Source organism: Rhea pennata, chromosome 6 (assembly GCF_028389875.1).
Source record: "Rhea pennata isolate bPtePen1 chromosome 6, bPtePen1.pri, whole genome shotgun sequence".
Classification (NCBI taxonomy): Eukaryota; Metazoa; Chordata; class Aves; order Rheiformes; family Rheidae; genus Rhea; species Rhea pennata.
Window position 1 is genome coordinate 8727472 of NC_084668.1, and position 24028 is coordinate 8751499.

General features: G+C 34.8%; 1 protein-coding gene across 1 annotated transcript in view; it reads left to right on the plus strand.

Annotated features, from left to right (window-relative positions):
• The window catches only part of ACTR3 (actin related protein 3), a 35336-nt gene extending 14849 nt beyond the window's left edge, over positions 1-20487 (plus strand). The window contains exons 2-12 of the mRNA XM_062578595.1: positions 3708-3763; positions 8095-8219; positions 8810-8920; positions 10520-10615; positions 12334-12441; positions 14586-14729; positions 15451-15624; positions 16347-16439; positions 17122-17247; positions 19213-19296; positions 19600-20487. Coding sequence (XP_062434579.1) covers positions 3708-3763; positions 8095-8219; positions 8810-8920; positions 10520-10615; positions 12334-12441; positions 14586-14729; positions 15451-15624; positions 16347-16439; positions 17122-17247; positions 19213-19296; positions 19600-19695 — 1213 coding nt within the window. The 3' untranslated portion in view covers positions 19696-20487. The remainder of the gene's footprint in view (positions 1-3707; positions 3764-8094; positions 8220-8809; positions 8921-10519; positions 10616-12333; positions 12442-14585; positions 14730-15450; positions 15625-16346; positions 16440-17121; positions 17248-19212; positions 19297-19599) is intronic.
• The last annotated feature ends 3541 nt before the right edge of the window (positions 20488-24028 follow it).

A 24028-nucleotide genomic window follows, 5' to 3' on the forward strand; every position in this document is an offset into this window, starting at 1 on the left:
ACAGAAGAGGAATAATTGCTCCTCTGAGTAAGACTGGGTGTGTCTTATTCCCCCTATGAATCATACATTAGTCAGACACATTTTGCTGTGTATGAACTGCTTTGTGGAAGTCTTTCACACTTGTAAAAATCCAGCTTGGGCAAGGTAACGCTTCTCTCTTTTTTTTTTTTCTGTGATTTAAATATTGTTTACTTTTTGTGGCAGTGGTTGGATAGACCGCTCAGTGTGAATAAAGCCTTGCCTTTGCAAAAGTTACTGGTTTTAAAATGATTCTTCTGGTGATGCCTTTGGGGGACTGAAGTTTTATATCAACTTTTTATTAATCTATTAGACTGTTCCTTACCTTCTTTATCTTTTCTTTTTTTTTTAAAAAAAAAAAATCCCTTCATTTTAATGCTAGAGTTCCTGTATATATGTTTATTTATGAAAATCAAACTTACTGTTTATTATGTGTATTACCATAGTCCCTAGCAGCCATAGATACTGTTCAGAATCCTGTAGCGCCTGTTGCTGTATAAATGCCGCAAGAAGATTGTCTACGCGCAAGAACTTAAGAGTTGTAAGGAAAGGTCTGAGAAAGAGGTAGCACCAGGTTATTGCCTGGTGACTTACGGGCAAATTGGGTTGTCATTCTGAATGTGGAAGAAAGAATGTGGCAAGGAAATGTTGATGTGGCAGAAATGGGAATCCTTGCTTTGGAGACTAGATTAGAGAGTTGCTGCTACAATCCTTCAGTAGTCAGAGACCCAAATCCATGTGTATTTTTCTTTCTTTATCCTCTAAGAATGAAACACTTACTCCTTTTGTGAGTCAGAAGACTGTTTTTTTTTCCCTCTAAGTAAGCAGAAGTATTTTTAGATATGCTGATTTTATGTCTGAATACAGCCTTTTTATTTAAAACGCATCTTTCATTTGTATTTTTCTTTCAGTCTGCTGAAGATGTGTGTGTATGCTGGACTGCTTCCCACACCACAGGGAACTAAAGCAGCATGTTACCTGCCACAGTTTTAGTTATCGTTTCTTTGAAATACAGAGTTTAGTAAGGAAATGATTTTTAACTTTTTTGCATGTTAAGGCACTTCTTACTTATTTGGTAATATTTTCAGAATGCCTTATAGCATTCTGTGCATAGTCCTAACTCTATCCACATAGATTTCTTTTATTATTTATTTTTCTGATTTTAGAATTGGGGTGCAGTGCTATCTGAAGTTAACAAAGATTTGCGGGAACAAGTTGTAAGGTGTAGGTTATTACATTACATTTTTTGCTACCTAAAGGAGAGTGAGACTTGTTACTTATCTTGAGACTTGTTACTTATTTTAATGTTAATGTGTAACTTCATTTTACCTAGGCAAAATTGAAAACGTGTTAGCCATGCAGACAATTTTTTTTTTCCTAAACTAAAATTGAAAGTTTGACTCAGAGAATCAAGACTGTGTTTGGTGGTAGCGAAGGAAGAAGGGAGTAAAGAAGAGTTCATTATTGTTGCCAGAGATGGAATATAGTGGCATGGATTATAAGGAATAGAGATGCTTGATTTTCAGAAATGATTAACTCTACTTTTATATGTGGTAGACTCCAACATGTTGGATCCTCTCCTTTGTCTGTAAGAAAGAGATCTGGGTTTACACCAGTAGTCCAGGGATTATTATTTGGAGCCTCTCCAGTGAGTGTCATATAAAAGATGGAAATAGCAGTAAAAATCATGTGGATTAACTATAAATATTAGAACTATAGTGAACTCTGCAAACCTAACTAAAGGGTTCAGAGATTCATGATTGTAGGTTTACATAGCTAGCCTTCCTGTTCCAAAGCCTCGCTGTAGGTGTAGCTCTAAAAATTGTATGTGCTGCAGTTTCTGATTTATATGGGAAGACAGAGTGAGTCTATAGTTACTGTTTTTCTTGTTATTTTTCTTGTGGAATTATAAACATCTAAAAAGAATACAGTTACGCTAAACAGCTTTGTTCTGTAGCAATGGGTTATAGAAGTATCTAGTTGTCAAATTCATATTTATTTTAGGAACCAGGTATTTAAGAAAAAAATTGTAAAATTGTGTTCCTCGTGACTTGATTCTACAAGATCAGAGTTACAGGTCCTGAATTTAGGCACATGTAGTACATGATCATCTCCTTGCCAGGTGATGATTTTTTTTTTGTATTTAATTTTTGTCCTTTTCCTGTATATATCATATTTTGCCTGTGAAGTTTTCTTTTTCAGATAACACTAATGTTGATTAACGTAAAAAAAAAATTTTTTTTGAACGATTCCTCTCAACTATTACAGTGCACTATTGGCAGCATGGGGTTTACAGCCTTTGAAATACTTCTCTTGCAAAGCATGTTTGGTGTTAGATGAGGTCCTGTGCTAATTGCTGTGTTATTTAGAGAGAAATTTATCTTCCTTTTCATTGAAGATAGCACTTCTCCTGGCCCAGCACTACTGTACACAATTAATGTCAGCAGCCGAAGTTGTGTAGACATTAGTGAGCGTGCAAGTGAATTGTGAACTGCTGCATCATTAGCATCCCAGTAAAACCTACTGCAGCAGCAAGCCTGTTCTAGCCTATTAAAAGCCAGTCTGTTACTGTGTGTGTTGCCAGGCATGTTGCTGTGCTACTGATACAGACTTATAGCTTTCGCTAAAATTAGTATTACATTGTATATTAAAAAAAAAAAAAAACTTCCAGGTTTATATTTAAATACTGAAAATTATAGAAGTGCAGCTGCAGTGTTTTATGCTTTTGCTGATGGTGTTAGTGTAGTCACTACGACTATCTGGCTACTTAAAGACAACGAAAATGCTGCCACATTCATGCTTGTTTAAAAACCTGTACATGGACTGTAACTCTTAAATGTAGTATACATTTTGGTTTGCATGTTTTAAAATTTGTCTATGCTATTGTTAACTCTTAACCTTACCGTGACTTTTACTATTCCATTCTCTGTGGAAAAAGAGAGACTATTCTAATTAATTCTTTTACTGAAAACATATTTTGTATGTTTGAGCTTCAACATTTCTTGCAACTTGATAGTTTCAGTACTGCAGTTTTTTGTGAAAACATTGGTAATTTCTTCATTTTTTTTTTTCTTACTTGATCCCCCCAAAAAGTGATATATGTATTCATAGTAAATTCCGGAAATTTGATTTGTGGAGGTGTGTAGTTTTTTCCTTTTATTCTCCATAGCCTAATTAAATACATTTCCTAAACTATTTTCCATTTATTAAATAGAATTTCTGTTGCTATGTGGTCATTAACAGCTATCTGTAATTCCCATCTAGGACATCTTAGCACATCGTAGGAAGTGTATTTCTGAAATTATCATCGGTTCTTCCTTAAGTCTAGCTGGCAGTCCTAGCAAGGAATTTATTTTCCTATAATTAGCAGTTATAGAAACTGCCACTGACTCTTACTATGTGCAAATGTTTCTATAGAACCACTAACTTTTGAGCGGGGAAGAAATCTGCTCTAATTCTAAATTTTATGTCTAAACACTGAACAACTGAATTTTGTGCTTTATGTATTCAGTAGGAAAATTTCACTTAAGTAGAAATTAGCATTGGTACCTGCTTTGTGGTAGGAAGCATTGCTGTTACTTTTTAAAAAAGAGAAAAATAATGTTTTTATTGTGGGAAGAGGGGTATATTCATAAAAAAAAAATAAAGGAAGATTTGTGGTATTAAAAAATAACTTTTTGTGTTAATAGGTATACAAAGCTTGGTTATGCTGGTAATACTGAACCACAGTTCATCATTCCTTCATGTAAGTATTTGTTATTTGTATATGAGCACTGAAGTTACACTTAGTGCTTCTGTAATTTGCTATGTAAAAGAAGCAATTAAAAATGAGTGACTTAGTCCTCTGAGTTGTGATAGAGTGGTGGCATAGCTCTATTTTATTGTGCTATAAGTGATGACTTTAGAAATGCAGATTCACTAAAATAATAAAGGAATCTTCAAAATTTATTTCTTGAAGCTGAATCCATGTTAATATACAGTAACATGGATATATTTACTTTTTAGAAGGCTTCTTTCTGTGTCAAGTCATACAGCATATAAAACTTTAGTCGACTGTAACCGTAAAAATAAAAAAGGATATTTTGATACCTTCAGGACTTAAAATCTTACACTTAACAGATATTTTCAATATTACAGCTATATTATGTAATTTAATAAGTTTTGCAAATAGAACTTTTCAATTTATTTTTTCCCCATTTATAATCACGTACGTATTTATTTGCTATTTTCTGAAACATTCCTGCCACTTAAAGTGATACAGCTATAGACTAGGGGTAGAATTCAACCAATTTCCTTTAGAAATACCTCACCTTTTGACCTCTTACACAGCGTAGCATTTTATCAATGTTCATTTGGGCTAAAGGCCAAAGTGACTAAGTATTATATCCTGGTAAACAGGAATAATTAATACACCCAATTTTTCTTGTAAATACAACATGAAAAGAGAGCTGTAAATAGTAGTAATTAAGTATAGTTGCTGCAAAGTAATACTTGATAGGTCTGGCTCTGAATTGTGTTCTTAAAAAAGCACATTTCAAAAAGCTGTTTGCATGCAAAGCTAGGGTCAATGCTGTTAATGCATTCTGTTCTTTTTATGCAAGTTGAAAGAATCTTCAGTATTGACTTTTAATATATAGTTCTTGATTTATATATTTTTTTAACCTCCATATTTTGCTTGTTTTATATATACATACAGGCACATATATATGTGTGTGTGTCTGATATGTATGCATATATATAAATATTCTTTACAGTCTTGTTCTTCACATAAGTCTAATTTTTATGTGTTTAAATTTAAAGTTACTGAATAGCTTAAAAAGAGCTGAATATTGCTCTTTATATGCATAGCCAAGTTTAATTCTAAAATAGGTAAATGATTTATTCAATTTCAGATCACTGATTTTTATACTTTCTTTCTGCATATTCAGGTTAGTTTAGTTTTAAAATACTTTCTCCTTTTTATAATGAGAAAGTGGTAATGACACTTCAGACAAATTTGGGAAATGACCTATCGATCATTAAGCAGAGAAATTCATACAACAGGTGTGGTGTTAAAGTAGCTGAGAAGCTTCTTCTGTTAAGCTGTTTTGTTATGTATTTGATAGTGTAATGTATTTAATTTTTTGTTAGCTATTTGATATAGTGTATTGTATTAAAAAACCAAAACCATACCCCTGCCCGCCCCCCACTCCAACACTAGTGTAAATGCTACTGCAGCTGAAGTGGTTCATGTCTACGCTTTTACTTAATGAAAAGAGGCTTTTTTCTCATTTGTACTGTAATCTAGCTTAGATAACTACACCGAGAGCATGAGTTTACATTAATAGCACTAGTGTAATCCACTCTGGAGAAATTAAGAATAGAGTACAGCAGTAGTTAGTTTCAAAGTAAAAAATGTCAAAAACAAACAAACAAAAACCCCAAACCCACCCAGGAGTTCTTTTTAAAGCAGTTCTGTGTCTTTAGTTTCTCTTTATACTGTCCACGCTTCAAATTAATATTGTGGTTTCTGCTTTTATTTTCAACAATGGTGGTTGAATTTTTATCATTCTGATTTTCTAGAAGAAATGTTTGCTGTTAAACTGGTTCAAGCAGCATTCCTTCTCTGTTCACTTGTTTCTTATCTTATTTATTCTTACTCTTAACAAATTTTTATCTCCCACCCCTCTTATATTGTGTTCTTGTTTTGGTTCTGAATATGCTTCTGCAGAAATTACAAGTGCTTGCTTGGAGAATGGTGTAAATGAGAATATATTTAGGGCCAATTTTCTCCAGAGACTGGCTCACTTCCCCTGTCATGTTCACTGCTTTATAGATCTCTTGGATCATTCGTCTTGTGATTTTAATTCATTTATTTTGAACTCTTTCCTGGTTTATGTTAAAACAGAAATCAATTTATTTCCAATACCCAGGCATTCTCCTGATTTTTCATTTATTTCAGATTATCTGTGATAGTTTAAATACTAGGATGTCTTTTCTCTACAGTTTTAAAAAAGTGGCCCAAGTAGTGGTTAAGAACAAAAATTTGTTTGATTCAAGTATGTCCTTTTTCTTTTAAAATCTTTTATACTTGTGTCGAGCAAACCAAAGCCAAACGTCCTGTGGTATTGCTGGATTGCTTCCCATCTTCAGACACAATCATAACCTAGTTCTTGTTTTAGCAAGGTTTATTTTCCTGTTTGTATTTTCAGAATATGATTTTTGATTCAGCTTGTTTTCTTTTCTTCATTTCTGACTTTGAAAAATGACACCAAAGAGGCTCGCTTCAAATTCAGCAATATGTTTAGAGCCAACATCTTGTTTTAAGCTGGTAGCAGCACATAATGACTTTGACTTGAAAGTCTCTAGAATAGTATGGCAAGTGATAGGATCTTTCTTGAAACTTCTTGAAGATAACACACAGCTGGGCAGCCAAATTTCCTAAAAATGCATAAGCTCTGTAATGATGAGTTGAAAATTGCTTGGCAAGATTGGCTTCTACTTGGCTTCTACTTCTCCCCCCACTTACAGTTTCCATCCCTTTTGTTTCCTCTCTCATAATATGTAAGCTACTACAGAAGTTACAGTGTGATTCAGTTTTCCTCCTAATGAGCACAGAATAACTTCTGCTTTATTCTGTTCAGTCTTTCACAATATTTAACTATTTATACATTTTCTGGCTGCGCAGCTCATCTCTTGTTGCTCCTTGTGGGGAAAGAAGGAAGAAGGATGGTGATTCTAAATGAGCTAATGGTGCTTTAACCTACTATGCTATAAATTACCAATTCAGGTAGCTTTGTAGTCCCCTGCCAGCCAACTTGAGGCTGCAAAAGCCATTTTAATAATGTTGATCTTAGTTGTAAGTGAATACAACTTCTCAATTAAGGTGAGAGTGAGCAAAAGTACTCTGCCTTTGAGGAATCTTTTAGATCATAACCTTTGAATAATTAATGCTTATAGTTCTTACATATGTGAATTTTATTATTTGTGTAATTGAAAGTGTTTTAAAAGTGATTAGTAAAATTTGAAAAAAATATAGGAGATATTGCTGGCACTCAAGCCCAGATAACCTGGGATCAGGGCAGGTGCAAAAGATGAGGAGAGGGAACGACTGTGTTTTTGTGATACCTGATCATTGATCTGTATTTCCAGGATCCTATGTTTAGCCTTAGACAATGTTTTTCTGATAAACTTGTTTCTTTATTTGTGATGGGTAATTATTCTGGAGGAAGTAAATTACCGATACAAGCTCTTGAGTTTTGCCAGTTATTTCTTAAAATGAAGGAGAGATTTATAACTTTGTTCTTTGTTATTCCTTCAATCCATTCTCAACAATAAGATGCAAATAAAGTTAAAAAGAAGAAATTAAACATCTACAGACTTTGTGGAAAATCTATATTAAAGCATCCAAAGATGCATCAGGTAGCCATATAAATTTCTATCCTTTAAAAAAAGTTTTTATTTCCTTCCTGAAGTAGTAATGCATGTCTCATATCCTCTCCTACTTGTTCCTTCTTGTCTATTGTGGTTCTTACTTACTTGCTTTTCAGTCCCTTCTCTGTATGCCATATCTCATTATAAAGTGCCCAGGAACCAAACTAATGCAAGTGAAGTGAAACATCAGTTTATATAGTGGCAACATTCTCTTTCTTACTCTTTATACAACTTCTACTACTCTTTTTTTTCAGGTATTTGCTGAATATGCAGAAAATTAGCCCAGTTGCCAAATGAAGTGAGCTCTATAGGGATACACTACCTTAGTGATTCTTTTTGTATTTTCATCTTCCTGGCTGCATGTTGAACGTCTAACAAATAAACCTGTAGTTACTTCTGTATAGTGTGACTTTGTAAATCCTAATTATGTTAGTTTATGATTAGAATTGAAATTTATGTTTTATTTATTTGCTGCCTTTGTCTGAAACAAAGGATGAATACAATTACATTGTTTTCCTACTTTAATTCAGTATGTGTTTGTATGTGTGTATATATGTACACACATATATGTGTACATATATTGTGTATGTATATACACACAATATATGTATGTATGTGGAAGATATATAATCTACAGTACTGTTTATCTATTCTCTATTAAAGGTATTGCTATCAAAGAATCAGCAAAAGTGGTTGATCAAGCACAAAGAAGGGTTTTGAAAGGTGTTGATGATTTAGACTTCTTTATTGGGGATGAAGCAATAGAAAAACCAACTTACGCAACCAAGGTATTAAAAGAAATACTTACAAATTTCTAATTCTCTTTAGAAAGCATCAGCTATGCAGTAAATAGCTTCTGATGGATAGTTTTTAGATAACTTTAATGTTCTTTATTATTAACTGTATGTTACTGGAAAACTGAGTCTGTTGTTATGTAAGTTTTGTTACTCTGCAGGAGCTTGTGGGAATTTGCAAAAAAGTATGCGACTATACATCTATTTTGAGGTGAGCTCAGAATAGTTGGAAATTGGAAGAGTGGGGAGGTAATTGGATTGGTTCTTGTTCCTAGACATCCCTTATCAGCCATGTCTGAGTTGGGATGTTGGACAGGGGGAACCTTTGGTTTGCCTAGTACCAACATGTGGTGTGTGTTTGTTTTTTGTCTTGGGTAAAATGCAATGTTGCTGTCCCTGTTATTCAAGGTCAGCAAGAGAGTGAATTTCAAATAGATATTCAGGTTGGGCTAGGAAGAGAAATAACACAGGGGTTTTAGATGTAGATCAGGTGCTTTTACTACATTTTAAAAAGAAAAATTTATTTTTTTCTATCTATGTTCTATCTATATTTCAATCTATGTTTTGGTATTTTCCTGCAACAGTGGCCCATCCGCCATGGCATAGTTGAAGACTGGGACCTGATGGAGAGGTTTATGGAACAAATAATCTTTAAGTATCTAAGGGCAGAACCTGAGGATCATTATTTTCTTTTGGTAGGTAACAATATGCCTTTTTTATGAAATTGCTTAAGAGTAGTAAGAATGTTGTGTTGATTATGTAATAATTCTTACATATAAGCATGATTATTTTGAAAAGTGAAGTAAATGCATATTATCTGAAACTTTTCTGGCCTGGCTTATCCCCATCCAGATTGTTTGTTTAACTATCTAAAGATGTTAAAAGCCCAAGTGTCTGAAATGAAAACTCTTCCCTCTTTTATTTCTTCCCACAAGTGCCTCTGTACCTCTCCCTTTTTTTTAGTTAGCTACTGAACTTAATACTGCTGTTATGTATCATTATTAAAATTTCAAGTCAGTATTTCTGCATGAACATGTACCTGTGCATTTTGAATTTACATGATTGCAGTTACTGTTGTTTTAGCTATGTTGCCACCTGCATGGTTAGTCTGGAGAATGAATTTTATTTCTCATTCTTCATGAAATTCAAAGGGTTTGTGCATCATATTTGGGCAGCTTAGATTGAATCAAGGCCAGTGTTATTCTGAAGCCTCTGTTGTTCCTCAGTAAGGAGTTAAGATGTTGAAATAGGTGAGGTATATTGATGTGAAGTTTATAGAGGTCTTAGCTATTTGTATTAAAATGCACAAATAAAATCCCTTCCAACCTATTCTGGAATCTCTGGAGGTCGTCTAATGTAACCCACTGCTCAGGGTAGGTCTAATTAGATCAGGTTGCTTGGGGCCTTGTTTAGCCAAGTTTTGAGTATCTCCAAAGATAGATTCCATAACATGTCCAGACCTTTTCCCCATATTTGACCACCTTTACGGTCCCTGATGCCTAATTAGGACTTCCCACGTTGCAGTGTGTGTCTGTGGCCTCTTGTCTCATCCCCTGACCAGAGAGTGTGGCTCAGTCTCCTCTGTTCCCTTCCATTATATAATTGGTGCAATGAAAGATTGATATTTTTTCTCAAATATTCTGTAGCGCTATTCAAAGTACTCTTTCAGGGGAGAGTTAATAGTATGCTTGGTATTTTTATGAAAATGACAGCATACTATTGACACACATACTGTTGCTAGCTTCTCTCAGCTAAGTAAATTTCTACAGCAGGACATAAGCTCTTGTTTTGTAGTAATTGCCTGCTGAAAAAAAATAGTTTTCTTTCTTTTTCTTTTTTTAATGAATGGCTGAGAATTGTTTTTAAATAATTGTCATTCTTCAGATGTGATGAACTGCAGCTTTTATTGTTTCGTGTTGATAGTGCTTGATTCTTTCAGTGAAAGCAAAAGTTACAATGAGCTAACCAAGTCACAGAAGATACTATCAGGGTATATTCTTAAACAGTAATAACTATGACATTTTATCTCACTTCTTTTTTTCCTGTTTTCATACGGATCATCATACTTTTGCAATGTGGCTTGCATAAATATTGTTATTGCTAGAGGTGGTGGTAGAGGTTTCTGGATTGTATGATCTGCTGTTTGCTTTTAAAAAGCACCATTCACACGTTTCTACTTTTACACAGTGTATTCATTAAATGACTAATTTTTTCAAAATTTATTTCTTAGTAATTTTTAAGCAATGTCAACTGTTGGTTTGAATGTAAGCAAAGTTTTGTTTTTTGTCCTACAGACTGAACCTCCATTAAATACTCCAGAGAATAGGGAATATACTGCTGAAATCATGTTTGAGTCTTTCAATGTTCCAGGGCTGTATATTGCTGTTCAGGTAAGAGTAGGACTGTTGAAAGTAGGGCTACATGTTGAGTTACAACTCAAGAGAGAAAAATTTCAGTATGAAATCTAAAGTGATGTTTGGAATACTTTGAATTTTTGGTCAGCAGTTTCACCACTAGATGATTGATATGGCGTTAACTCAATAGTGTGTCATCTAGGTTCTGTTCCTCAGCTGTATATATAAAAGAACTCTGAACAGTACTGTATAAAATCTATTGCCTTATAAATACAAAACACTACAGTAATGGTGCTAGGCCAAGAACTGAATTCCTCTCACTCTGAAGTAAGATAAAGATGGTTGGTTGAACAGGACTAGAAAGCATCATGTACCTGAAGCTACATTTACGTAGCCTTTTTTGTAAGCTGTTGTATGCATACATGTAATATTACTAAATCATTTTCCATGCCATAAATTACCACGAATGAACTGCAAATACTTTTCGTAAGTGCATTTAAGAGGATAATTGTGACAAGAGGTATTTATCAACAGGTAACAAAATTGGAAGCAATTTCTAAACTTTTTTGTAAACAGGATTTAAGAAAAAGGTATTTTTTGTGATATACTTGAATCATTTCAGTTTAAGAAAACATTTATTTTCATGAAACGCTAATAAAGTATAGTATACTTTGCAATTATATTTATTCATAACTTCCAGAATAGCCCAGAATCAGATTCCCACTGGAAATCTGTTGTGATTTGGAGAAAAGGTGAAAGTATTAATGCAAAATAAAGCACTAACAAATACCTAGAATAGTGGTTTACTGGAGGCCATGAGGGAGTACCCTTACATTCCTCTTAAGATTTTTCTTTTTTTGTGTTGGTATGTTGTTGTCTGTTTTCCTTCCTCCCTTCGCCTTTCCCTCTACAAATGCAGCCCCTTCATCCTTGCATTTTTCTGCAGGGAAAGTTCTCTCATTATTCTTTAAGGTGACTTGTGTATATGTTTTATTTTCAAATTGTTTACTAAGCTTTAATAAAAAATGTAGACTATATCCAAAAGGTGATGTTTGTCATGTCTTTTTTTTTTCCCTCTATTACATGAAAAATGCCAAAAGTGGGATTTTAGGTTTAATCCTAATCCATCATAGAACATTTCTGTTGGTCTTTCCTCTGTAATTTTGTGCTATCAAACTGTCAGAACAGCTTGCAATTCTGTTTTATTTCTAATGCTGGAAGAACGCTTGGATGACAGATGAGTTTTGGATTGCGTAAAAGGTGTAGCACTTGTATCCTCAGCTAATGTACTTAGTGAGTGCTTTTACAGCACTGTCTGATTACAGGATGTTCTGCTTAGTTTTTATAGCTGGATTTTTATCTGTAAAAAGGAGATGGAATGCTAGCAAGCTCTTCTAGTTTTGGTATCTTACACAATCTGTTGTGATTAATTGTTATAATAATTTCAATTAAATAATTCTATTGTCAGTACATTTGTATAATAAGTGTATAATAATCTATTGTGCTTGGTAGTGTTTTTGTTGTTGTTGCTATGCTGAACTTTATTATTTTTTCTGATTAAGAAAACATTCCATCCATCACGTATTGATTTGTGTCTATACAGTTTAAAAACATCCTGATGTTGGGATTAGATTTGAATTTAGTTAGACTTAAAATATTGTCTGTTCAGATACTGTTGGGAGTGGTAGTAGAAGGTGGGATGTGTAATCCGGTGCTGCTGTTAAGATTTTTTTTTGTATGTATTCTTTTGCAAGGCTGTCCTTGCCTTAGCTGCCTCTTGGACGTCAAGACAGGTAGGAGAAAGGACGCTGACTGGCACGGTTATAGACAGTGGGGATGGTGTCACTCACGTTATTCCTGTGGTAAGTATACATCCAGATTATAGAAACAACTAGAGGACAGTTTGTCCTGTAACTTCTGTGCAGTTTGTATTTATATGGAGGTATGATTGCTTCATATGAAGATATTCTCTGACTGAATTATAGCTAGGAATCATCAAAAATGTCAGGTAGTTTGTTCCGTAGGACAGAGAATTTTGATGAACTCATCTGCATTCTGAGGTTGGCGTATTGTCTTCCAATGATTCTTAAAAAACGTGATTTGCAAGGCCAGGCGAAGTAATCTTAGGTAATTAAACTGAAAACACTGTAAAACAATATGTTTTACCAAGAAGAGTTGAATATGCCATTTATAATAGTCCAAAAGGTTTAGGAATTAGTGTTTAATTCATATATAAAATTAAATTATAATACATCTATCCTCAGCCATTTGTGTTAAGTTTAGAGTTTCCATCTATGTATGCTCAAGGTTGAGTAGTATACTATCATGCATCAGTGATGCAGGCAAAAAAAAAATATCTAGTTGACTCAAGATAGCATTAATAAAGTTGAATATCTGTTCCAATATAACAAGAGCCTAAAAGCAAAAAGTACATTATTAAATAATTAACATTTGCATTTGCAGTTTAACTATAAAATTACTGTTTACTCTGTATTTAGGAGTTCCCACTTACAAAGCTATGTAGTTAAAAATTTACAAATGCAACATTTAATAGCGTTCTTATTCCAAATAGTTGGAAACATGTCTTCTGCTCATCATTCCTTGATGAGAAGAATGTACAGTTAGGGACCAGACACATTTTTCTCCTCAAAGACCCAAGTTAGACTGCAGTTTTTAAATATTAAAAATCATATAAAGCTTGATTATGCTACTATGACCTCAATTTTATAGTGACTTTATTATAAGAAATAGTAGCATTGATGATGATCAAAATTATGTTATAATGTAGCAATTTCCTGTTAATCTTGGTGAAACATAGTGGCTGTTCATCTGAGATGGCTTTTTTTCTTTTAATTAAGACTTAGTACTAACAGCTGAAATTTCAAACCTTGTAAAATTAAATTGTGTGGTTTTTCTAATAATACTTAGTGATTCAAATTGCTATTTAAAACAGTTGAGCTTTTCCTGAACGTGAATTTTAAGAAGTTGAATGAGTGTTTATTTTATATCACTTGAAGCATTAAGCTCCTCTGTTAGAGTAACATTCACTTTTTGTTTTTTTTAAACATGTTGAACATACTAACCACAGTAGTATGCCACTTTAATTCTTGAAGATTGGATAAAGAGGAATTAACAAACACCTATCTCTGTACTGAAACTAACTATAATAATGTTTTTATGACTTTGAACTATTTTCTACATTAGGAAAAAGCCCTCACTTTATATACATGTAAGGTACATAGGGAATTTTAAGCATTTAATATTAGTGCAGTATCTGGATTCATCTGTTTGAATATCATTGTAGCTGATCTGATGAGGTTAGATGCCAGTCTTCAATGCTCTTGGATTCTCCATTTAGACCAGATGCTTTTAATGCCTAGATACTGGCCTGTGAGATGAGTATGACTTGCAAGACTGGCAGATGAGTATAGACCAGTCTGTTTTTGTGCTGAAATAATGCATTTTCTCCCTGTTTTCAGAAAACTAATTTTCATTTGCATGGATTGTAATGTCATAAGCAGTTGTTACTGCAGAGCCATGTCATTTATTCTAAACTGATGTTGTACAATTGACCATTTTGTTAGGAGTAACCTTACATAAAAAAGAAAATAAGGCCCAAAGTAGTGAGTCTGGCTGTTCATCTGTGTTGTGTACTGTCTTTGTGGTCCTTCTAACCTTGTAAGAATTGTGAACCAAATGCAAAGCATCAAAAAAGAAAGGTGCAAGAAGGTAACAACAGGGATATCCTTATGGTCCTATTCGTCCTCGCAGGACGCAGTATGTCCTCCAGAAGACATACTACTGAGAAACACTTTAACAAGCAGGATAAGGCTATTGATGAATTGAAATTGTGGCAGTTAAGTGAGACAGTCCTAAAATGCTTCAACCTCACAGTCATAGGTAGTGAATAAGAGTTCACAGGCTCTGTCTCTTTCTATTCCTCCCTTCTGAGTTTTGTTAAGTGGAATTTCTGTCAATGTCTTTTTCCCAATTACTTTGATTACAGGCTGAAGGATATGTCATTGGCAGCTGTATCAAACACATTCCAATTGCAGGGAGAGATATAACATACTTCATTCAGCAGTTGCTGAGAGAGCGAGAAGTAGGAATTCCTCCTGAACAATCCTTGGAAACAGCTAAAGCAGTGAAGGTAACATGAATGTTGCAAATGTTTAGGTTGTCTTAGAATAGATCTTTGTTTCTAAAATACAGTAATCTCTTAAAATCATTACCTTTTTAAAGGAAAATTGTTCTGTTTCTAAATAATATAAAAATTTTGATATGTACATTTTTAAACTATACTGTTGGATTATGCTTACATTAGCCTAGAATTTCAAACTTGTCATCCCCCTGTTGCACCCCTTGCATTATTATTATTTTTCATTATATCTGGTAGGAAACATTCTTGTTGGGATATGTAATATAAAGAGCTATACTTACTCTTTTCTGAATATTGCTACTTTTTTGTAGTATAATTCTACAAAATTCTGTACAGAATTTATATTCTGTAATATAAAGCTATTCTGAAAGGTATTTGGCTTAAAGTACAATTAAACCCTGTTTCTATGGCAGTTCTTCAATATACTGTAGAACTCATTTCTCATTACCGTAGAACTTGAGGAAAAAAAACTGAAGAAGAACAGTTTAGCCCAGCAAGATGTGCTACTTTCAGTGCTGCACAGAAATGATTTGTAGTAGCAGTTAATTCTATATGGTAAACATCAGCTCGGCCATTTTTGAGGCCTATTCTGTATCTGCCAATTTCAACTTTTATTCTTAAAGATCCAAATTAATACACAGTTTCAAAGTTCATACCATGTTTCCTACTATACTTAAGAAGATACTTATAACTGCACTTATTTAATTTTCAGGAACGCTTTAGTTATGTTTGCCCTGACTTAGTAAAAGAATTTAACAAGTATGACACAGATGGTACAAAGTGGATTAAGCAATATACTGGAATTAATGCTATCTCAAAGAAAGAATTTACCATTGATGTTGGCTATGAGAGATTCCTGGGGCCAGAAATTTTCTTTCATCCTGAGGTAAGTTGATTTGAATGTTTTCACTTTTTGTTTTAGGCATATTTTAATGGTAACAAATTGCATTTGTAACTTACTGAAGAAGTAGCTATCCTGATTTAAATTCCTCTTTGTTTGTTTATAAATGCCAGCTATTGTTATAAGTCAGTGTGTTTTCAGTTTGTGATTGTTGGTAATCTGTATACAAATTTGTAACTAAACACAGCATATTTGGAACTCTTAAATGGTTTACATAAAGCATATATTCTTCTTGCTTTTTTAAATAAATTCCTAGGTTTCACAATCACTGCATTATTTCCTGTTTCTACTTATCTGTTCAAATATCAAACGTTTCTAAATACGTTGTCCTCTTGTCTCTTTGTACAGTCAGTCTTACTTGACTCCAATGTTGACAAAAAGTAAATGGGAATAAATTTTTTTTGAATATATTCTGTCACATCTTTTCCTTCATGCTATGTTAGACTGTTTTGCTCCAGTGCTCAGCATCTGAATAGGGTGTGTATTCTTTGATCCATTAGTTAACAAAACCTGTAAGAATAGCTGGCAAAATAGATACTTCAGATATATTGTCCTTTCAAACCTTTTCCAAATGGCAGTAAAAATGTCTAACATATCTATTTCCATTATTAGTTTTTACTACATCTCTAGCAGAATAGGAAAGTGCCTTCTTTCTCCTCTTTTTAGTCCCAGCATTTTGACTTTTCTGTTTTTGTTCTTAATCTTAGTTTGCTAATCCTGACTTTACACAACCAATCTCCGAAGTAGTAGATGAAGTTATTCAGAATTGTCCCATTGATGTTAGACGTCCTCTCTATAAGGTCAGTAGTTATAATAGTATGTATTTTTTTAAAAATACTTGTTTTAGAGGGATTTTTGCTTTATTTTGAAATGAGTATTGGAAATTCAATTTAAAAAACAAAAACTTTAAGAACAGAAGCCTTCACTCACTCTTTTTCTGGAAATTGGTCCAGTATGTCAAAGGCTTTATGTTGTTCATGTACGTATTTTTTTAGAATATGATGTTTCATTAGTCAGATTCTATTTAAAAGAAATAAAGGAAATGGGATAAATCTGAAAGGAGGGGGATGTGGTAAGATGTCACATTAAAACTGGCTGTACTTTAAAAACCATTTACAACTTCTTGGTGAATTCATAATCTGTCACTTTTAAGTGTTAGATAATTTAAACTAAAACATACCTGTTAACTGTAAAAGCATACCTATTAACTGTAATTTTAAGAATTATATTTAGAATTCAAGAACTAGATAAGATTAGAAACCTCCATTTCCAGAAGTGATCAATAAGTTTTGTAATTGCCTTGATACCTTTTAAAGTGGCATGATATTCAGGAGCAATGAATGCGTGTCCTGGACAGTTTTCAAAATGAAAGTGCCATCATACTGTTACTGATACGAGTAGCTATTGCCTTTGACAGTAACTGTCAACAAGAATTAACTGATAATTATTATTTTTTTTTGTATATGTACATATTCAAAACAGAATATTGTCCTTTCTGGGGGTTCAACCATGTTCAGGGACTTTGGTCGCCGTTTACAGCGAGACTTAAAAAGGACTGTTGATGCTAGACTGAAACTTAGTGAAGAACTTAGTGGAGGCAGACTGAAGGTAAGTTCTTGTAGCCAATCCTCTTAATAAATACCGTTCTCTGTCTTATTATTTGAAAAATGTGAAAATAACATATTGCAGTGACATTCTTTCTTAAATGAAAATAAAGTTTCAAACAAAGTTCTAGAAGCTTTACAGAGATTCACATATTGTAGTGAACTGAAGGCTAGTTGTGAAAGACATTTGTATAACTCTTTCATTCTAGGATTCTACCATACTCTTTCCCCAAATATGTTCTTGTGCTGCTGATCTGCTGTTATTGATATGAACCACAAAAATCTTACCTAATAAAAGGATAGGACTTTTGATGTAAAAACAGTTGGTGCGTCTTTCCTCCCACTCCTTCCTTTTATGGTGGTGGAGGGGGAAGGACTAGTTTCAAATCATCAGTCTCAGGTCTCTCTCTCTCTCTCTCTCTCTCTCCTCCGCCTTCTAAAAGACATTGGTAAGCCAGAGCAAGTTCAGTGCTGAGTCACCAGATAATCAGTGGATGCGAGCACTTGCCCTGTAAGGAGAGGCTGAGGGAACTGAGCTTGTTTAGAGAAGAGAAGGGTTTTTTTTGGGGGGGCGGGGGGGGGGGTGAGGGGGGGTCTAATAACAGCCCTATTACCTAGGGAGAGGTTTTTGAGAAGATGGAACTAGACCCTTCATGGTTTGCATAGTGGAGCATGAGAATTAGTGGACATAAATTGAAACGAGAGATTCAAACTGGATATAAGGAAAAACATCTCACCATGGGGATTATCAGGTATCTGAACAGTTTGTCCAGAGAGGTTGTGCAGTCTCCGTTTTTGGAGGTTTTAAAGACCTGACTGGATAAAACTCTGAATAATGTACATTATCCTATGAAATGATTTCAGATTTTCACTGAACTGCATGATTAAGTTCTTTCTACTTTTGACCTCTGATATAATTTTTGTGGAGTTTTCTGGGGCTTTTTTGTTGTTTTTTTTTTTTTTTTTTGAGACTGTATACATAACATCTCTGATGTCTTTCATATTGTAATTTTCTTTTAAGGCAAGACTGAAGCGATTTCCTCATTTATTTCTACATGGTAAACTAGCTAGACAAACTCAAACAATTCTCATTAATATGTCATGCTGATAACTCTGAAATTTCAAAGTTGTATACAGTACCCTGATTCAAATAATGTTGTTTATTCTCAGTTCTCCTTACTAGATAGTCCCTTACCATTTAATAAGAAAATAGGGTATGAATAAGGAAATCGGTGATTCTTCCTTCTTAAGAGTACTAGATATTGTAAGTAATCACTGCTTTGAATTTTTCAGATGTAGTACAATTGATTGATTCAAACCACTTAATATGTTTAAGTGAGTTGTACTGGAATAGATGAATTCTTTCTTGCTTATACTTCGTTATATACAGTGCCATTTTTTGATAAGAACAAGTTAGGATATAGCCTTCTGTAACCACTCTGGTTAGTAGGAATGGAAGCTTTTGTAGATATAGAAGGAAGGGGGATAACTAGAATGAAATTGTAGTTTAGGAAAACAAAACTGACTATGATGATTCTGGCTAGATTCTCAATCAATCTGCAACTAAGGCTTTATTGTGAAATTTAAAAGGATGTTAAATTTGGAAAGGGCAAAGTGTGCATCTGTTCTTACGGTTATGTAAACAGTTCCTCAGACAACTCAGAAAATTGGAGGTGGATAATTGGAGAACAGGGTAGGGGAGCTCTTGGGAGAAAAGTGGCATAAATGCAGGTTTTCCCTTTTCATGCCTGCTCAAGTAGGTAGCTCTTACTGGCTGATAAATCACTTATTTCTCAGTCTATTGTACAAGTGGAAATTTGGTAGTAGAAGTGTGTGTTTACATGTGGCATTTAAGAAAATATGAAATTATGAAAATAAGACTTGGAGTATGCACTTAATGTAATGTCACCAGCAAAAGTGAATTTTAACATATTTCTCCCCCTCCCTCTCCCCCTTTTCCCCAAACTAGCCTAAGCCTATTGATGTTCAAGTCATTACACACCACATGCAGAGATACGCTGTTTGGTTTGGAGGATCAATGCTGGCTTCCACAGTAAGTTGGCTATAAAGCTGAATGTGTTTTGGTCCTGAGTATGCTTTTGGAGTTTTCTTCTCTCCCTGCCCCCGAAGTTTTTTCCATTAAACTTTAAAAGCTTAAATAAGCAAATGAAAGCAAAATTACATATTCATATGTGAGAATTTTCAGATGTAACATTCTGGTTTTGTGGTAATATATAGTGTCAGAGTTTCCAAATTATCTATTTATCTTTTTTTCCTGTTTGCAACAGAAATGTTTATATTGTTAAAATCAGCTATGCCCAGCACTGACTAACTTATTTTCTCTTTCCTTTTACAGCCTGAGTTCTACCAAGTATGCCATACCAAAAAAGATTATGAAGAGATTGGTCCTAGCATCTGTCGTCACAACCCTGTGTTTGGAGTCATGTCTTAAAGCTGACCGTGGAGGGGTCAGGGCTAGGGAGGTGGGGAGGAAGAGTCTCTCTGATTACTTGTTTGTCTGATGGCCGGTATTAAGATAACAAACATGACTTGACAATAAGAAAAAGACCAAACACAAACAGGATTATTTTAGTAAGTGTTTCAACATGCGGATGTAGTGGAAAGCCAAAATGATTGTTTTTTCTTTAGATTGATTATTTGAACCTGTGCGTAACAAAACAAAAAAGTGAATTTTAGTTCTTTCTGTGCCCTGATATTTTGTATATGAATGAATTATCCAAGATTTGATGGGATTTGGTGGTGTTGTAGATAGTCAGCTCCCTAACACTTCAGTTGCACCCTTTCATGGGTGCAATGCAGGAGCTTGTTTATATTTCATACTTTTTTATACTTTGAAGAAAAATATGAATTAAAAACTGTAATATTTGAGGAAAAAAATTACCAGCGACCACTTAAATTTAAAGAACAAGTCATATGATTTATGCAACTAGTTCTTGCAAATTATGACCAGTCTAAATCGTGGGTTCCATACAATGCGAGTGCTTTTGGAACTGAGAAGCTAGTATCTTGGATTAACCAATGCCTGCTAGTGCTTTCTGATTACTCGGTGCATTTTCATTCTATCTCTTGCTTAAAAAAAAAAAAAAAAAGTAAAGACAAGACTGTTGGACCAGTATTGCAGTTCTGTAGTGTCATTTCTAATCAAAACCAAATAATCAGATTATCAAAATTGGTGTATTTAAAGCCTAACACCATTCCAATAAAGGCACAAAATTTCTTTTTATGTTTGTGTCAGACTTGTTAATCTCATTACATGTAAAGTTCCTACATATCTGCTGTGGTTTTTGAACAGTAAGATTGGTTTGTTAGATAGTTATGTGCATTGTATAAACTGAAGTGTGAGATGTTTAGAACTGCAGTTTATATGTTCATCTACATAGCACTATAGCACTTACTTAGATAAACCTGACATCATCTCAGTTGTTAGATTTTTTTTCATCTACTACTTCCTTCTGTAACTTTTTTTTTCCCCCACTTTCTTTTCAAGTGGTGGTATAGAGGAGACAGCAATGCATTTTAAGTCTTTTTTTTTCCTTCAAGGAAATACCATATCGATAAAAAGTAAAGTGAAAATGTTCCTCTTCATTCTTTCTAGGAGGAAAGCTTCGTGTATTGAATGGAATTATTTGCAGTTGCTGTTAATATTTGATGAGAACAATCTCTTCTTCAGACTTTTCTTCTGAGCTCACAAATGTAGTTAAATTTGTGCACACAGAAGACTACAAGAGGGAGATCTCTTGGTTTCTTCTCCTGAGTTGAAAACAGATTCCTCATTTTTTTTATGAAGAGAGAAGCTGATTAATTGCTAGAGCTTTCAGTTACTTCAAAGCATGATAAATGAGACTCCAAAACACAAGTAAATATGGAAAGTTATTTTTACAGCAAGCTTTATAAAACTTCACGTGCTGGAATTGAATAAAACCTTGGTGCAAACAAGAAAATGTTAAATCTTATTACTGAATTATGTTATTAATCTATCCTGACCAATGATATGTATGTGAGTGTGTGTATATATACTTATATATGTATGTATATGTGTGTGTATATACATATATATGTGTATGTATACATATTTTGTGTACCTAGCTTAGGGTTTTCCAAATAATGATTTTCTGAGTCATAAGTAAGACTGACTGATTCATGTGATGAGACCTGTAAGCAAATAGGGGTAAAATAAAGGGTAATATAAGCTGTGCTTTTCCAAGAATCTTCCAATTCTGTAGCTATACCGTGCTCTAGTGACTGGATTTCCTGATAAAATTCAATGGCCTGAATGCAAGGCAAGAATATTTTTTTGAATTATTTTATTTCCAGAAATTAGAGTCTTAAAAATTTGATTGAAAAATGTATTGATGGTACATAGCTTGAAGTTTCAGTGGCGCATGTGGCAAATTATCTGGGTGCTATTGTGTGAGAATTCCAGGCAAGGACAGTTTGAGGTGTTTCTGCAGGGTGTCATCTACCTCCTCTGATAATCTTATGCCTAAAACAGCAGGTAAAGATATATCTTCTCCATTAGTTCTCGCAAATGCAGAAAATGCTGTTGGGTACTCCTTGGTGCATTGCATTTTGTGATCGAACTTCCAGAAAATGACATGACTGGCAAAAGAGCGACTTTGCATGCCATCCAGCAATGTCTCTTTGGAGCTGGGAGAGTGAGTACCCTGTGGGATTGTGAGTAGACTAAGGAGAGGTGCATGAACATAGGTTTTTAAGATAAACTCTGCCTTTCTTTCCTGGTCTTTCAGAAGTGAAGGGTGCATGGGTGCGTCACTTGAGTAGCATCCTGATGTTAATTAAATACGAGGTGTAGCATAAAAGCCTTTGGGCTTGTCTTGGCACAAGCCAACATGTCCTGTTTGCTGCTGTTTCTTCCTCAATTGCCCTGTTTTCCCCTCTACTCTCCACTGTTGCATTTGTGCCCCCACTGTTGCCTCTTTGAGGGGCTAATACAGCCTGTGAAAAGGCTGCAGCAGCAGAATTAAGTTGGTGATGTACAACGAGTTTGAGGGACAGCTGGCATCGAGGGCGCTGAGTGCAGGCGTTGAGGAAGGGGTCACAGATGATTTCAGGATAATTTGAAAGGCAGAAGTGAGACTCAAAGTTGATTTTTATATGGATCATTTACAGGCTGCAATTTGTACTGTAAATGGGGAGTGGCTTAGAAGTAATATACAGACAGCTTTGGTTGCTGCTTCGTTTATACTGATTTGTTCAAATAATAGTAAATGCAAGAAAGCATCCATAGTCAGGAGGTTTTTGACTTGACCCTATAAATTAAAATGCACCAGAAGGATGTGCCCTGACACTTAAAACAGGTATTTGTTTGCTCAGTAGCTGTGTTGTAGATGAGCTCAACCTGTGTTTTAAAGAAGAACCTACAGATGCTATATTCAGATCTTAATAGGATGTTACATCTTGCCACTGCTTATGTCACTGATGCGTACGCACACATGGACTGACGTGCAGGTGAAAGACTCCTCTCTGATACAATGCTACCTAGTTTGTCAGGAGAGAAGAGATGCTGCTTGTCCTACTTCAGACAGTTGAACTATGCCTGAGCCAGAGGGCAAAGCCATTAGGTCAGTTGTTCATTTGGCAAACAGCTGTATTGGTTGATGCAAGTATTTCCTGCTAATGGAAAAAGTGATTTGAGCACTTCATTGGAGCACTTAAGGCAACATTAGCTGCAGAACCAAAAACAAGCAATGGGATCCTGCAGCCTTGGAGTGCCTCTAGTGGGCCCAGATCTGGGTTGGCTTCTATCTTGTGTTTCTGGAATGAGCGTTTGCTAGGTCTGACTCCGGCTCTTATTCCTCTTGAACCCTGTAGTGTGTTCCCAAGCAAGTTCTGGGACAGATGATCGCATCAAGTGAAGCATCACACACAGCAAGTCGGGGTTGGGTACTGGCTGAGCTGATAGGTAGGTAGGTGTTTCATAGATCGGGTTTGTAAACAGCTATCTGGGTTAGAAAGTTGTGGCATCCAAGTATTCAGAACTTCGCAGTTCTTGGCTGTGATGTGTGACAGAGAAAGCGAATTCTTCCGTAATGTGTTACATCAACTGAGATTGCACAGGAGATGGGAAGGGGAGAACAAGCAAGAATAGCCCACATCAAGAGCTGATGATGCCTCTGGCGGGCACGGATAGATTCATTGCTTCAAGCAGTTCTCTTAGGTTGATGTTCTATAAAAATTCTCGCTCTTAAGTAGTAGGGAGCCCTCTAGAGGTGGATTGTGTATCTAGCACGATAATAACTAGATTAAGAAGTAAATTCTGTATCAGCTAGTTTTAACAAGCCAGTTCATATGTGAACTTTTTTTTGAAGGCGAATGGGTTTACATTTGATCTTGAAAGCTTTCAGACTGAGAATGGGCATGCCTGCCAAGTGTAAAAATGGAATGTATTTGGCATTCTGGTAGTATTTTGGAGAGGGAAGTACAGGTACCGTTGAGATTTTAATCATGAATTTGACTTGGACTGAACAGAGGGAGTCATCAGTACTTACACGTGCTAGCCGTGGCACTTGATTACAGTGTTCTGATTTGGAGTAACCCCTTAAAAACAGTGTTCTGCCACCATAACGCTACATCAGAAACTGGCCAATTGTAGCTAGAAAGGTAATTGAAGGGTTCAGTAGCCATGTTAAGTAGGTACTGTACAACTTGAATAAAAGGCAATTTCAAGAAAACAAAATAAGCTCTCTTCTTCTTAAACTTGTACCTTCCCTCGTTCTCTGCTGGGTTGGGTTTAAAACATCCAA